This window comes from Chelonia mydas, chromosome 8 (assembly GCF_015237465.2).
Source record: "Chelonia mydas isolate rCheMyd1 chromosome 8, rCheMyd1.pri.v2, whole genome shotgun sequence".
Lineage (NCBI taxonomy): Eukaryota > Metazoa > Chordata > Testudines > Cheloniidae > Chelonia > Chelonia mydas.
In genome coordinates, this window is record NC_057854.1 from 3,374,484 (window position 1) to 3,390,502 (window position 16,019).

General features: G+C 43.8%; 1 protein-coding gene across 1 annotated transcript in view; it reads right to left on the minus strand.

The window, feature by feature from the left end:
* The window catches only part of ITK (IL2 inducible T cell kinase), a 43,503-nt gene extending 30,580 nt beyond the window's left edge, over nucleotides 1-12,923 (minus strand). The window contains exon 1 of the mRNA XM_027820917.3: nucleotides 12,168-12,923. Within this exon, the coding sequence (XP_027676718.2) occupies nucleotides 12,168-12,305 (138 nt within the window). The 5' untranslated portion in view covers nucleotides 12,306-12,923. The remainder of the gene's footprint in view (nucleotides 1-12,167) is intronic.
* Between the last annotated feature and the right edge of the window lie 3,096 nt (nucleotides 12,924-16,019).

The window sequence follows — 16,019 nt, forward strand, 5'->3', positions numbered from 1 at the left end:
AATTTTAAATGAAGCTTCTTAAACATTTTAAAAACCTTATTTACTTTACATACAACAATAGTTTAGTTATATATTATAGACTTATAGAAAGAGACCTTCTAAAAACATTAAAATGTATTACTGGCACGCGAAAATTAGAGTGAATAAATGAAGACTCGGCACACCACTTCTGAAAGGTTGCCGACCCCTGCTGTAGACGTTTAGGCTAGGGCTGGAGCCTGGGCTATGGGACCCACCCACCTCGTGGTGTCTCAGATCCTGGGCTCCAGCCCAAGACCAAGTGTTGACACTGAAATTTTATAGCCCTGCAGCTTGAGTCCCAAGAACCCAAGTCAGCTGACCCACGCTAGCTGCGGCCGTGCTGAGGGTCTTTCATTGCAGTGTAGACATATCCTTAGAGTCTGGCCAAAGATCAAGCTAAGCAGCAGCAGCAACCCTGAGGAAGGGATTCCCATACCTGCTGCCGAAGATGGAAGTGGCTGGGTTGCCTTTTCTCTAGAAGATGCCTGTGGTCTGGGAGAAGAAGGCCTCCTGGACAGCCTCCCCAAAAGAGGAAATGGGGTGGAGTAGTCCAGTGAGATACCCTGTGAAGACCCAGGTTAAGGTAAAGGGCCACAGAAATTGGAGATTGGGTGGGGACAGTGATAGAGGGGGAAAGACCCGAAGATGACAAGGGGAGGTGGGGCAGAGTCTGCATGGACACGTTGCAAGTTGTGAAGACAAATAACGTTCAGGTGGGAGCTCAGAGCCCGCGGGGATGCAGAGGGGGCGCTTGAGGCTGTTCCATGAAGCTCACTGGTTCAAATGGTTCTATCAGAACCGTTGCCTTGAGTTTTTTCTTCCGACAAGCAGAAGCTGAGGGTGGAGGGTTTGAAAACCATATGAACTGGACACCCCCGTAAGATTCACCTAGGCGAACGGAAACCAGTGGGTTCACCCAGCCCCGCACAATTCATCTGCATAGCTTGCAATGCTGAGGACCTAGCAGTCCTCACTGGTTCCCAGAGAGGTGCCCAGTCAGAGCAACCCAGCCCACCAGCATCCCTGGTCCCAGAACCGTGCAGAAGGTGCACTAGGACCCTGACAGGCCCTCCCTTCCGCACAGCCATGTGGCCTTTGGGAAAGAAACTGCAGGCAGGAGCCAGCCAGAGACGGATGCTGCAGGAGCAGTTTAAGCAGGGACCACCAGACGCTGATAATATTTCCTGAAGCTCTGACTGGACTTTCTCTGCCGTGGGCTGGTTGGCAGTTTGCTCCAGACCCCTCCTGCCCAGTCTCCCTCTGTCCCCTTGCCCTGCTTCCTTCCCTCACCTTTTCTGTTAGCTAACCCCCCGCAACTAAACCCCAGCCCCCCACAATAAAAACCAGGGCACTAACATGCCGTTTGCCGCCATTACACTGATCGCTCGGCTTGTATGTTACATTCCTTCCCCCTGTCCTTGGCTGTGTCTGTTTAGACTGTACGTTCTTTGGGGGAAGGACTGCCTGCTGTTCTGTTTGTACAGCGTCTAACACAGTGGGGTCCCAATCTTGGCTGGGCACTTAAGGCACTACTGTGAGCACACGATTAATTGATTAAGCGGAATGTTAATTTACTGCTGCCTGTAGATAAAGATACAGAAATTACTTCTCAACACTGACTTCCAAATCGTTTCCCTTGCATAAAGCTTTTAACTCCCCTTTCCCGCAACTGTCACTGTCTATATTTAGGTTTCAGAGTGGTAGCCGTGTTAGTCGGTATCAGCAAAAACAACAAGGAGTCCTTGTGGCACCTTAGAGACTATCAAATGTATTTGGGCATAAGCTTTCGTGGGCTAAAACCCACTTGATCAGATGCATGGAGTGGAAAATACAGTAGGGAGGTATGAATACACAGCATATGAAAAGATGGGAGTTGCCTTACTAAGTGTGGGGGTCAGTGCTAACAAGCCAATCCAATTAAGGTGGAAGTGGGCTATTCTCAACATTTGACAAGAAGGGGTAGAAATCACTTTTGTAGTGCTAATGAGGCAAATGTAATCAAGGTGGCCCATTTCAAACAGTTGACAAGAAGGTGTGAGTATCAGCAGGGGGAAATTAGTTTTTGTAGTGACCCATCCACTCCCAGTCTTTATTCAGGCCTAATTTGATGGTCTCCAGTTTTCAAATTAATTCCAGTATAGAAAAATAGACTCCTTCCTTATCCCAGTCAACTGCTCTGGCTGTTCTCAGCACGCAGCAGCAGCAGAAGCTAAAGTCTCCCACATTGTGGGTTCCTAGTGGTGAGATCAAAACAATTTGTTCTGTCTGTGAGGCGGCATGAGCTACTGTGAGACAAGAAAAAGAAATAAACATGTGACACCTGTATGCAGCTAGCAGAGACTGTGCATGAAATACATTTTAGAGCAGCAATTAACGTATAGTAGAATATTAACAATGGCAGCAGGCCGCAACACTCAGAATCCCCTGCAGACGTGTTTAGATTCCCTCACACCTCTAAAGTGTGTTGTAATTGGAGGTGCCGTTGTCTTTTTATTTACATCTAGCTCTCTTACTAATGGTCATGTTAATTACACGTCTGCCTCAAAGGGAGAGCAGAGCTCGCTGTGTAGTCCCCTGTTGATCCAATTTATTACTAATACTTAACCTCTCCACATTACATGTAATATACAGCTTTACATGTTGCCCTTTCTGTGTTAGCTGGGCTGTACAAATATTAAGCAGGGAATCAGTTCTCTGACTGGTTGGAATGAACTTATATCTAGAGTGCTGGTTGAACGTCACTGAACTAACTAAGGAGTGCTATATGCTCCGGTCCATGGGAGCATTGCCATGGACTGCAATACAGCCAGGACTTCACCCATAATGTGTTAGTGGGAAAGTGCAATTCTACTCCAAGGGAATTTTTAAAAATGGAATTGTGGGCTTCCATGTTCATTGCTTCTCAGTGGTATCCATGTCCAATGTGGTCAGTTTTCAGGCAAAAGAGTGCATTTTCTAACTGTCGATGCTGTAAGCTCAACCTAACAGTCAAGCTGGGCTCTTTCCTTCAAATGCATCGTCCCTTGAAAGCAAGGCTCTGCAGGCCAAAGTATAGCTGTATAATTCTAGTTACACCTGCGTGACCCCATTGCGTAAACGAATGGAACTTGGTAAACAACTCTGTCCTTGATACACAAGAAGGAACAGAAGTCACCTCTTTCTCTCCTAGCTCAGTTGGCTCTACAGGGCTAACAGGAGCAAAAAGCAGAAAACAATTATTTTTGACAGCAAAGTAAGCAGATGTGACTCTAAATGCACACAGGGAGCGGTAAGAAGGTGACGTTTTTACATAGTCACTTCTCCGGGCACAACCACACTTTAAATTATTCTTGATCCATGTGCATCAAGGTTACCCAGTCACAACAGTACAACGGTATGTGTTGTTCCTGGGAGCATGCTTGGAAAACAGTAAGCAAAGGCTGAAATTAAAAATCAATGTGTCTACAGATGTATTTGTACCAGTTTTGAAAACGCTTGATAAGTGATTTGAAATAGAGCTGCCTTTCTCCCTGAACTCACAGAGGGAAGACAGGAACCCAAACTCACCTCTGGAAACGATACAGAAATATATATTGTATACATCCCTTGTTCTTATTGCTCTGTCTATAACAGTATATGCATAGGCTTAATCCCAAAAGAAATAGTTAGTAACGTTCTATGACCATGGTAAATATTTATAAGATATAGTGTAGATATTACAATGATGTAGAGACAGATAATGTATGTGCAAAGCTTTCAAGATATTAGCCACTAATGAAGTGCTAAGCATTATTCCTAAGTAGGTAGGTCAATAGATAGAACATGCTAATGGGTCTATGTGTTCTTTAAAACCAGATTAATGTTGAACAAGAGCAGAGGTCTTTCCGCTCATTTTAAATAACTTTACTGAGACCTGATCTAAATTATTACATTGTTATTTTAGGATGAAATGCTTAAGCCTTCAAAAAGAGTGTCGGACCTGATGCAGTAGAGCGCTTAAACATGTGCTTATCATTATGCACATGAGCAGTCCCACTGACGTCTATGAAACCACACACATGCTGTCAAAGATAAGCGTATGCGTTCGTGCTTTGATGGACTGGGGCTCAATGCATCTTCTCCTTTCAGTGAGGATTTTGAACACGAAAAGCAAATCAAAAGTGTCTAATGCTCACCTGAGGACTTTTTAAAGTTGTCTGAAGAAAAAACTATAGTACTTACTTAATGCTTCAGAAATCCCCTCCCAAAACTAAAAGATGGTGCCAAAGGGGAAAGTAACGAGGGATAAACAGGATGGGAGATAGACAGAAGGGAATGATGAGTGATCTCGTAGGTTAAAGAAGATTTAGAAATGAGTGACACCGAAGACCTGAACTGGTGAACTGCAAAATAGAGCACAAAACTGGATTATAAATGAAAGGGTATGGAGTGGGGACCCCAGAGAGCCAGAGGGGAACAAAAGAAGGAATTGCAGCACTCTGAGTCAGAATTCCTTCATGGGGATTGTCCTGGGGCATTGCAATGCAGGTCACTCCATACACAGGCCACAGAGGAACAATTGAATTTAGCCTTCAGGATATTAGTTAAGGGAGCATCCCATGCAGGCATGTCATTTTAGCCAAGGACAGAAGCAAACAAATGAGCACAAATGAGCACCCCTCATGAGCAAACTCAGGCACAATATTTCAATGTTCTTTTCAGTTACCCGTAGTTCTTTCTGCAAGTCCAGTGACAAAATAAAATCCACAAATAATGCCATTACAGAGGGGCCCAAGCCACCACGCTCAGACCTGGATTTCTCAGTGCTAAGGGGTGGTCAGATCTGGGGCTTCGGTTCCAGTTCCTCTCCTATTAAAATCAGCCTCAGGAGACCAGTGCGGTAGTGGCAGCAAAAGGCAGTTGGGACCTGAGTTCTAAGAGACACTCTGGTCATGTAAAGGAGCAGCTCTGGCTAGCCGGCTGCCTTGGGAACAACGGCAAAGTCTGCACTGCTGGAAGGAAAGAGTCACCAAGTCCTTTGAGGATGGAGTGAGGAAAATGGGGAAAAGGCCCCAGTTCAGCAAGGAACTTAACCATGCAGCTAACTTCATGCATGTGAAGAGTCCCTCTGATGCCAGTCCAGGCCATGAAAGGGATCCAGAGGGAAGGAATAACAACAGAAAAAAAGCACAATGTTGCCCTAAGCATGCCTGGCGAACAGCATGTTTGTTAATGACTGGAATGTTTTTGTCCTGTGGGCGTCACACGCTTTGGGCCTGATCCAATTGCCATTATACTCAATGGAGAGACTTCAGTGGGAGCTGGCCTGAGCAAATTCTGCTTAAAAATTGATGGTACAATATGGCCTCTGGTTTTCACACTGCTGCGTAGATCGACCTTCTCCGTCAGTAACCATGTCAGAAACGTAACACTACAGCGGAGAAGGACACTGTAAATAATAATTAAAAACCGCCGTGACTTCAATGACAACAATCCTGTTCATACATGTTATCACTGAGAGTTTTTGATGAAATTTATATCCTCGAATATTCCATGTATGTGGTTACTTTCCATCTAGTAGCACTGCTACATGCAGGGATTTCATGATATTATTATTAGGGAATTAAGCAGCGCTGAAAGCTGGACTGATGTCGCTGACAAATATTTGCCCAGGATTAAATATTTTGCCTCGCATTGCAAACAACGTTTTTTTATGAGGCATGTAGGGATTGTTTTATCAGATCTGATCAATGATCTGTCTAGTTTAGTATCCTATTTCTCACAGTGGCCAGTACCAAATGCTTCAGAGGAAGGTGGAAGACATATCACTGATGTTACTGAGATTTTACATGAGACTCTGAGTTATTGTGCTAATGCTTTGATTCGCAAGATACACTTAGCTCCTTAATACTCATATATGGTTGTTTATCTGACACATGAAAAGATGGTAACATGGACAGTGTGTGCCAGTGCTGAGACATAGATATCTGTCCTAGGACATATTCCAAATAGCAGAACTTTCAATAAGTTTGTTCTTGGGCGTTCGACAGTTCTACTTACGTTGGAATCAATAATCTTAGCTGCTAGTTTGTCCTCTGCTTTCCTGCTTGAGCAACGGCATCCTTCATTTTTGCTTTCCCGTTCTGTTTTGTATTCTGATGTGTGTGGGACTTGGAGGTATTCTGTACACGGAGTGCTTCAAACCGTGCACTGCATGGCTAACCATCCCTTGGCACCAGATCTCCTCCGTTTGTGTAAGCGGCAGGGCTGGGGACACGGGCCTGGGCAATTGGGGCAGAAAAGGGGAGGGTTGCCTCTGCTGCTCCATCTCCAGTCCCCACAGAGTATTGGAAGCCCCTCGGCAGGTGCTCTGGGCTCTGCAGCTGTGGAGCAGGGTGGCAGGGGACTAGCTGCCCTTTGCTCAGTTGTCCCTCCAGGAATCTGCAGAGAATTGCTTTAGTGCACCCCACCGTGAAACGCCTCCCCGGGAGTGGAGGGAACAGGGGCAGCTCTCCATTAGGAAAGACACACACATGCTGCTTCCTGAGCTCCGTGAAGTCACTGAATCAGGGTAGCCTCCTCTATCGGAATTGAAGTGTTTCATCTGAATGCAGATTAGAAAACGCTCACGGGAATAATAATAAATAACAATCATAGCAAGATTGAGTTACAGCAGCAGCTTCAGGCCCCAACTGGATCAGAGCCCTATTGTGCTATGTGCCGTATGATATATGTTTCACTGAGCTCACCTCTATAAACAAGACCTTTGTGCAATTTTCCTTCCAATGTTAAATGTCATCTCTCAGGGGACAACGAAGACTTTAATCAAAACAAATTCCTTCCAAAAATCTTCCACTGTTGCGAAGTTACTTGCTGAAATTTTCACTGAGGATGAATGTGGTCGGCTTGCCGGCAGGCATCCCCATTACAGAAAAGGTGGGTTTACTTAGTTTAAATCCTGTGCGCCAGACCCTCGGCCGGCACAAACCAGCCCAGCTCCACTGAAGTTATATAAATCAGGAGGAAGTCAACAGAGCTACGCTGATTTACACCAGATCGGAGCCTGCAACTCTAAGCACTTAGCAAACAATGGACTGATTCACCACTGCGTTACTCCAGCTTTGCAATGGTCTCAATCGGATTTGGAATTACACAGGCCTAAAACAGGACTAATGTAGCAGTGAATCAGGCCCATAACCTTCCTTGAAAAGGTATGTTGGCTTTTTGACGCTGAAATAATCTATCCAATGCAAAGGCAGGCTTTATACCATAGCAACAGCCTCTTTCCCTTTTTTTGTGCTTTTGTTTCTAATATAAGGGTGTTTTGTCCATAGTTACTTCATAAAATAACCATTCATCTTCACGTTTTTGCATGGGCCAGATCATGCCCTCTTCTTAAAAACTGATGACCTGGTATGGATTCATGTTACCATCTAATGCCTGATAAAACATTGTTCAGCTCCTCTTACTGATGTCTACATTACCTCTGATCACGTCCATGGCAAATACAAACTGTTATGAAAATACAAGTTTCTGTAAATACATGGAGATTTGTTGACTGGGAATAGGTGGTAGAATAGGAGATTGTGGAATCTCCTGTCATTGCAGGTTTTTAAGAACAGGTTAGACAAACATCTGTCAAGAATGGTCTAGTTATTATGTAGTCCTGCCTTGAGTGCAGGGCAGTGGACTAGATGGCATCTTGAGGTCCTTTTCAATCCTATGATTCTAGGATGAAATTCAGTAAGAACAAATGCAAAGTACTCCACTTAGGAAGGAACAATCAGTTTCACACATACAAAATGGGAAATGCCTGCCTAGGAAGGAGTACTGCAGAAAGGGATTTGGGGGTCATAGTGAGTCAACAGTGTAACGCTGTTGCAAAAAAACCGAACATCATTCTGGGATGTATTAGCAGGAGTATTGTAAGCAAAGCGCAAGAAGTAATTCTTCTGCTTGACTTCGTGCTTATAAGGCCTCAGCTGGAGTATTTGTCGAGTCCTGGGCACCACATTTCAGAAAAGAGATGGAGAAATTGGAGAAAGTTCAGAGAAGAGCAACAAAAATGATGAAAGGTCTAGAAAACATGAGCTATGAGGGAAGATGGAAAAAAATAGGTTTGTTTAGTCTGGAAAAGAGAAGACTGAGAGGGAATGTGATGATAACAGTTTTCAAGTACATAAAAGGTTGTTATAAGGAGGGAGAAAAATTGATCTTCTTAACCTCAGGGGATAGGACAAGAAGCAATGGGCTTAAATTGCAGCAAGGGCAGTTTTAGGTTGGTCATTAGGAAAAACTTCCTATCTGTCGGGGTAATTAAGCCCTGGAATAAATGGCCCAGGGAGGTTGTGGAATCTCCATCATTGGAGGTTTTTAAGAACAGGTTAGACAAACACCCGTCAGGGATGGTCTAGATAAGTGCAGGGGACTGGACGAGATGATCTCCCAAGGTCCTTTCCAGTCCTACGATTCTACCAGCAAGGTATCAGCAAATGAGGCAGAGATCCAGACTCTTCCATGAGTGCTTGCCACATGGATATTGTTTGCCAGGACATCCCTGGGAGGCAGTGCTAGTGTCCCCATTTGTACATCTGGGAAACTGAGGCACAGAGCGACTCATCCGAGGTCACACAGGGAGTCTGTGGCAGAGCAGGGACTTAAGTCCATGTCTACTAGGTCCCAGGCTTTTGCCCTAACTACTGCACCATCCTTCTGCTCTATCTGCCTCTAGACTGGGGGCAATTGGTATAGTGGGGGTGCGAAAGCCGTTAAACCAAACTGTAAACCCTGTGTATAATGGTAATCACTTCAAGCCAGGGGGTGCAGCAGTACTCCCAGCACAAATAGGTCCAGCACCGATGCTCTAGACAGGTGCCTAATCTGCTTAGGTGCTTTCGAAAATCCCACTGTAGTCCGTGTCTACAAGCCCCTAAATACCTTTGAAAATTTGACCTTAAGGGAACATGTCTCAAGGGATTCACTTGTTTGCTTCCCCCTCAATAATGCAAACCTAGGGCCCAGCCATGCAAACATTTGCTCACATGAGTAACTTTAACCATGGATGTAGTCTCATCAGACTTGTTAGGAATAAAGTTACTTACATGAGTTTTCACGATTGGTCCCTAACACGAGTAACCTAACTCACGGAAGTTGTTACAATGCACGCAATAGGACTGCTCCCATCTGTACAGCTACTGACATGCATAAGTAGCTGTAGGATCGGTCCTTAGCAACAAAAAATTTTGCCTTTAGAAGTGATTTGCGTACTATAATAAGAGAGCTTGTGGTGGACTTCATGCATCTATTATCAGGGCTCTGCTTTATGCTAAGACAGCTGTGCATTGTGCACTGTATAATGAATTTCAGAAAACACAGCTTCTTATTGTTGCTAGTTATTTTGGGGTTCATTCTCTGACGGATATATGTAAATAGCTTCCATTAGCATGGATGGCAATTGCGCAATCAGAGCAAGGGGAGAATAGACCTTTCTGTCTCTGGAATGTTGTCTGATAATAGAAAAAGCCATTACAATTATTTTAAAAATTTGCCTTTATGGTGACTGTAACATTGGATACTGCTGACAGACTTCTCCCTGAATATTTCCTCGATGTAGTTACTTTCATCCCTTTAACTGTCACAGGTTTGCTCAATGGCCTTTTATACTTGTGCGCATTGTAATACACAAAAAGGGCTTGATACTGCTCGGGGCTGGCTGCTGTGGTCTCAGCTCAGCAAAACATTTAAGGGCATGCTTAACATTAAGTGTATGCAGTCCCATTGAAATCTGTGGGACTACTTATGCACTTAAAGTTAAACATGTGCTTAAGTGCTTTGCTTGAGGTTAAGCATGTGCTTATTCCTGGCAGGATTGGGGCCAGGGTGCACAGTACCTTGCAGTGTTGAGCCCAAAGAGAGGAATAAACACAGTCAATCTTTGTACCACGCTTGTAGATACGTTCTAGAAAAATCTCTGTTCATATTCATTGCCAAAGGATTACGATGAACATCTGAAGAGACCCTCACATTGAGGCATGTATTCATTGATTTCAGAAGTTTGGTAAACCATTATATCAGGCAGGTATTTTAATTCTAAATTGGCCCACCGCCTGTGAAAAGAATTGGTGGTGCCAGTCCAGTCCTTGGAAGACTGAGCAGAGAAGCGAAGACTGAAAGGGTGTGTAGCACTGGCTTCAGCCCTAGAGTTAGTCTCCCCAGAAAGGAGACCATGGGGCAATGCTGAAGCCTCTACAGGATTACCTGCTCTGTTGTAGACACGCAGAGGATTTCAATCTTCGGAGTTATTAGTCCTTACCTGCACTAATTTCTTCTCCATTTTGCACCAGGGGGGTTTATTAACAGAATGGACCTGATATGATGGTTTACATTGGCACGAAACCAATGTAACACAGTGGAGTATCAGGCCCTATATTTATCGATATGTACATACACATATATATGAATAGCCATGTGCATATTGTATATACATGCCTCCAGCAGAGAAACCTAGTGATAGACAGTGGGCCAGCTCCTCAGCTGGTCTAACTCAGCATAGCTCCACTGACTTCAGAGGATAGTCTTATTGACTTAAATGGAACTATGTCAAGTTACACCCACTAAAGCTCAGGTTCAGTATATTTAAACTTGAGGTAGGTAAGCACCTCAGGTCTTCATGCCAAATATGCTGTAATTATTTTGGTATACTCAGATTTTTGTAAACGGACGTATTTTTGAAAATTTTGCTTCAAAATGTTTATTGTAAGGGACCCTATATGTGGTCCCATTTTTGCCTCATCAGAGTTTTGGATGCTAGGGGGTAAAATTTTCAAAAGTACTTAAGTGACTATGCTTTTGTCCTACTGAAAGTCAATGGGTCTGATTTTCAAAGGCATTTAGGTGTCTAAAGATGCAGATAGATGCCTAATGGAATTTTCAAAAGTGTCAAACCAGGTTAGGTGCCTATTAATGGAAGTTAGGCACCTAACTAACTTAGGCATGTAGGGGGATTTTGAAAAACACCTATCTGCATCTTTAGGCAACTAAATGCTTTTGAAAAATCAGACCCAGAGAGACTGGTGCTCCTAAATCACTTAGGCACATGTGAAAATTGTATCTGGTCTCACCATGCTCAGTAGTTGTAATAACATCCTAACTCTTCAAATGACAACATTTGGACCACAGCACAGATAGTCTCAGTCAAACTGAAATATATATCTTAGACAGCAATAATGGTTTTTATAATTTAAATATTGTATTTTTAAAAACACATGCCTAATATGTTGCCTTAACATATTCTTACAAATTCAAAAGAAATATGGCCGTGCAAACTGGAGAGAAACGACACTCATAGGCAGCAATAAATGTTAACCCTTAATGTAAAGAAACATATTGGGATCCATGTTTGATAACCCTGGCAAACAAACTGCATAAGGTTACAAATAGCAGATGAAGGAGCCCATCGTATACCCCGGTAGGTACTAAAGAAGAAGGGGTGGGATTTTTGCTTTGATAAAAGCACTCATAAAGGTTACTAATGCACATTAGCTTCTAATTCTTTTCATAGGTATATTTAACAAATCAGGTCTAGACAGACATAGGAAAGCGTGCTGAGTTTGAGCGTATCTGATCCCTTCTTAAAACCTACTCCCGAAAACAACAGACCCTATTAGAACCTGACAATGGGAGTTTTGGTTAACAAGCATTGGAATGGTCTCCTCGTAGAGAATCAACCTTTTGCTGTAAACGAATAGCGAGTGGAAAAAATGTTTTTGTCTTATTTTCCAAGTGAAATTGAAATGTATAGCAGGAATCACTTTCATCCGACTTTATAACTTTGATCAGAATATGCTATCCACCAACAGCAGTATCCATCTGGATTGCCCAGTATAGCATATGTTAGACATTGTGTACGATGGCAGTTAGGTCAGATTGCTGTAAATTTCTTTGATAAAACCAGGTTTGATCCTCCATTCCTTCTACACACCAAACCCCCACTGACCCATGTGGAAGCTTTGGGGAGGCAAGGCATGCAGTGCTGGGCCCTCAGCTAATAGCTAGTTTGAGTAGACATTGCTGTAACGGGACCAGAAGTACTGGGTTAATAGGATTTAACAACATATACAGTTTCCCCCTTCCTTTCAATACTCTTACTCAGAAGCAGTCTAAAATGCAAGAGAAAATGGCTCACGTACCCCATGGCGATGCTCAAAGTAAGCCAGCTTGGATTTGGTTAAAACAAAGAAGCGCACTTTAAAGTTGGAGGGAGAGGTCCTTCTCTTCTGCTGGGATTTTTTGATCAGCTGCTCTTCCAGGAGAACACAATTATTCATTGTTCGGCAGGGCACGGTTCTCTTCCAGGACCCAGTTCACCGGTCCCAGACCCGCACACCCAGCACAAGTCCAGGAAAGAGTAACAAGAAGGAGGGTAGTTGATTTTTTTTCACACACGCACGAAAAAAAAGAGTTTGAAAGGCAGCGTAGGTGCTTGGGGTCTTATCTTTCCATCTGTCATCTAGGCAGTGCTGTAAAGCTTCCTTTCTGTCAAAGCCACAACCACATCCTCTCCAAAGTCATCAAGTGAGCAGCACATGCTGAAAGATACTCTAAGGTGAATGTTGTGGAAAAAATAAATATTTGATGGGCACGCTTGACAAATGTGATGTTTAAGGATCGGGAATTAATAAAAAGATGGGGCGTGATTAGATACCTAGTCTACTCGGCCCCCACTTAGTAAAGACAGTGATACCTGCTTAGAGCATAATGAGACATAATGAAACAGCATCTTCTCTGTGCCCTTGGGAGGATTTCACACATTCATGCTCCTGATCTGGATGGATGGCACTGTCTGTGTTACCTACAGCCACAGCCGTCCACTCCATAGGACCGACTGGAGCAACCGCTCCGGTCCCCGCGCTCTGGGGACGCCCGGCGCTTCGGGATGCAGGGCCCAGGGTGGCCTGGGCTGTTAACGGGGGGGGGGGGGGGGCGGGCTAGAGCTCGCGGCAGCAGCAAGAGACCCAGCCCCGCCCCACCGGCTCCCGGTGTTGCTCAGGGGAGAGGCAGCAGCCTGAAAGAGGCGGGTGGGGGCGTGGCGGGGGTGGGAAGAGGCAGGGCAGGGGTTTGGGGGAAGGGGTGGAGTGGGGGCGGGGTCTGGGGGCAGGGGCAGGGTTTTTCCAGGCGCCTGCCTACAGCATGTCTGTTACCTCATGCACTGTACTTGTTGCCACACCTTAGAAGCATTTCAAAGACATTCTGTAGGTAACTACAAAGCCTCTGGCATGTGAGCAGAAGGGACTTGCAGATCCCAGCAATTATACCATGCGGTATAAATGAAGTTCCACTCATTCTATAGTTTGGGCTGCTGTAAAAATGAAGTTTGTTTGTACCTTTCAAATAGTGTCATGGATGATTATTAATAATAATAACATCGAGAGCTTCTGTAGTGCTTTTTATCAGTAGATCGCAAAGCGCTTTGGGGGAAACTGAGGCACGGGGCGTTGAAATGACTTCACCACTTACCGATTGCTGAATGTTCCAGAGGCAGCCTGGTGGAAGGCAGTTAATCTCCTGCTGAATGTTCCAAGAAAGTTTAGGCAGAATATACATGCTGCATACTCTAGGTGCAATCAAGGCCCATGTAATCTGCAGCAAGGTAGACCTGAATACTGAACCAAGAGCTGCTCGTTTCTGCAGCATTCCACTGTGGCTGGACTGGAAAATCTGTAGCAGTTTCAGGTGAATTAAAAAACAAAAGGGGAGGGTTTTATTACATTAATAGGAAAGTGACTAATACAATCAGTACAGCATTCATTGTTTTATTGGATATTAATTGCAATTAATTTTACTCTGCCCCTGAAGTTTACTTTGACTCTGAATTAGGACTGTGGGATAAGCACTTTGCTGGGTGTTTGTGATCATTATTCCACCGTAGATCATTTTAGCAATGCTGACTTTTTAAATGGCACCCCTAGATTCCAGAGCTAACGCCAAATTGAACTAAATGGGGACAGTTCATAGCTCTCTTTGACCTATTCTTTTAGGCTGCCTGCAAACTCCAGAGGTAATGCTATTTAATTTATTCACAGAATCATCACTGATGTAAAGGGGAATTCCATGTCAGGAGATGAAAACAGAAATCAAGGGCCAAATTTTCAGCTTGATCTGCAAAGTAGTGCATCTCACATACATGCACACATGCTTTATAGGTTCAAATACCTGCATGAGTGTTACAGAGTTGTAACACTTGTGCAAAGACAAGGGTTCAAACTATGTACTTATTTTGGTGTTTGTGCCTGCAGAGTTTATGCACATATATGGGTGCACATAATTTATCATACACACATGTGAAGTGTACAGTCTGAACTGTATCCCCAAGGATTCCTGGTCATGCAGGCAGGAGGGAAAAATGTAGACATTAGGGTACTATAATAAGCTGTATAGAAGTCTGTTGCTAGGGAATAAAAAAAAATGACAATTAAAAGAATTAGAATTGGAGGATATGACCACTTGTTAACCGTTACTGACTTTGAGCCTGGTTCTGATCTCTTGTGAGTTTTAGCTCCAATAACCTCACTGGAATGTCTCCTGATTTACACTGGTGTAAATGAGATCAGAATCAGGCCTCATATCTTCATATGACATAAGATGGCTAGCTATGATTACTTACTTATTAGTGTTGTTTCTAATTTGTTTATGGTCATGCCCAGTATGTGCTAGATGCTGTCCGAAAAGGCAAGTAGGAACAACCTATACCAGGAAGAGCTCCATAATATAACAGCAGAGAGAGATTAGCCAGAAGCAGAAATCATGTATCCTTTTAAAAATTACTATATGGGACAGCTAGATTCACTGTTGACAGCATGGCCAAAATGGGTCTTCAAGAGGGACTTAAATGTGGACAGGGTAGAGGCCTGGCAGATAAGGTCATGCATAAGGGACGCCACGAGATGAGGCAAAGAAGTGAGAAGCTGAAAACCAGGCAGCTGAGGCTAGTAACACTGGTGGAGCAGAGAGGATGTGTGTGTGGGGAGGGGGGGGGAAGAGAAGCTTGACAAGGGTACTAGACAGGGAGGGCACAATTATTTTGAGCTTAGAAGGTGGTGATATGAAGCGTGATTTTCATGCGATAAGAGATGGGTAGTCAGCAGAGAGATTCGAAGAAAGAAGCGATTTGATCAGATTGACAGGCAGGGAGTTTAGCAGCTGCAATTTGCACGGTGTAAATAGGGTGCGATGCCTGTGTTTGGGAGGCCAAAGAGGGAGATGTTGCAATAGTCAAGGTGGGGCCTGAACTAGTGATTTGGCTAGGGGGATGGAAGGAAAAGGATGGAATCTGGAGATGCTGAGGAGGAAGACGTGCTACATTTCAATAAGGCCTGAATGTGAGGAGCAAGGGAGAAAAAGGAGTCAAAAATAACCCCAATAATGTGGGCCTGACTGACGAAAAATGGTAGTTTTATCAGGAGTAGCAGAGAAGGATCAAAATGGAGAGGGTTTGGGAGGAAAGATGAGTCATTCAGCTTTGTCCACGTTAGGTTTAAGCAGATAATGAGACACCGGTGAGACAGGCCAAAACACTGGATGCGTTGGAAAGAGGGAGACAAGGTGTGGTGGGCAGCTTGATTCATGAGTATTCCCAATAGAGATGGTAGTTGATTTCAGTGGGAGCTGATGGCTGTTTGTCACCTTTGTCACTTGTTTAGGGGCTTTAATATGGAATTTGGAGCCTAAATTTAGGTACCCATTTTTGACCATCTTCGCCCACATATAGGTATTTAACCCTATTCTTACCTGTGGAGTAACAACACCTTTCATTTAAAATTGAATATAAATAAATCTAATTTGTTGGTTGCGCTTTATTTTATTTTTTTCACTCATTTAGTCCACGCAGTGAAATTAGGCTGATCACTTTCAAAATTTCAGTTTCTGGTTTCCATGCTCTAGTTGTCTAGGCTTCCTAAACTGCTGGGAAAGAAACTACAGGGATCATAAATATCTCTCTTAAATATTCATCTTTGTAAATTTGTTTTTTAACTAAACCTAAA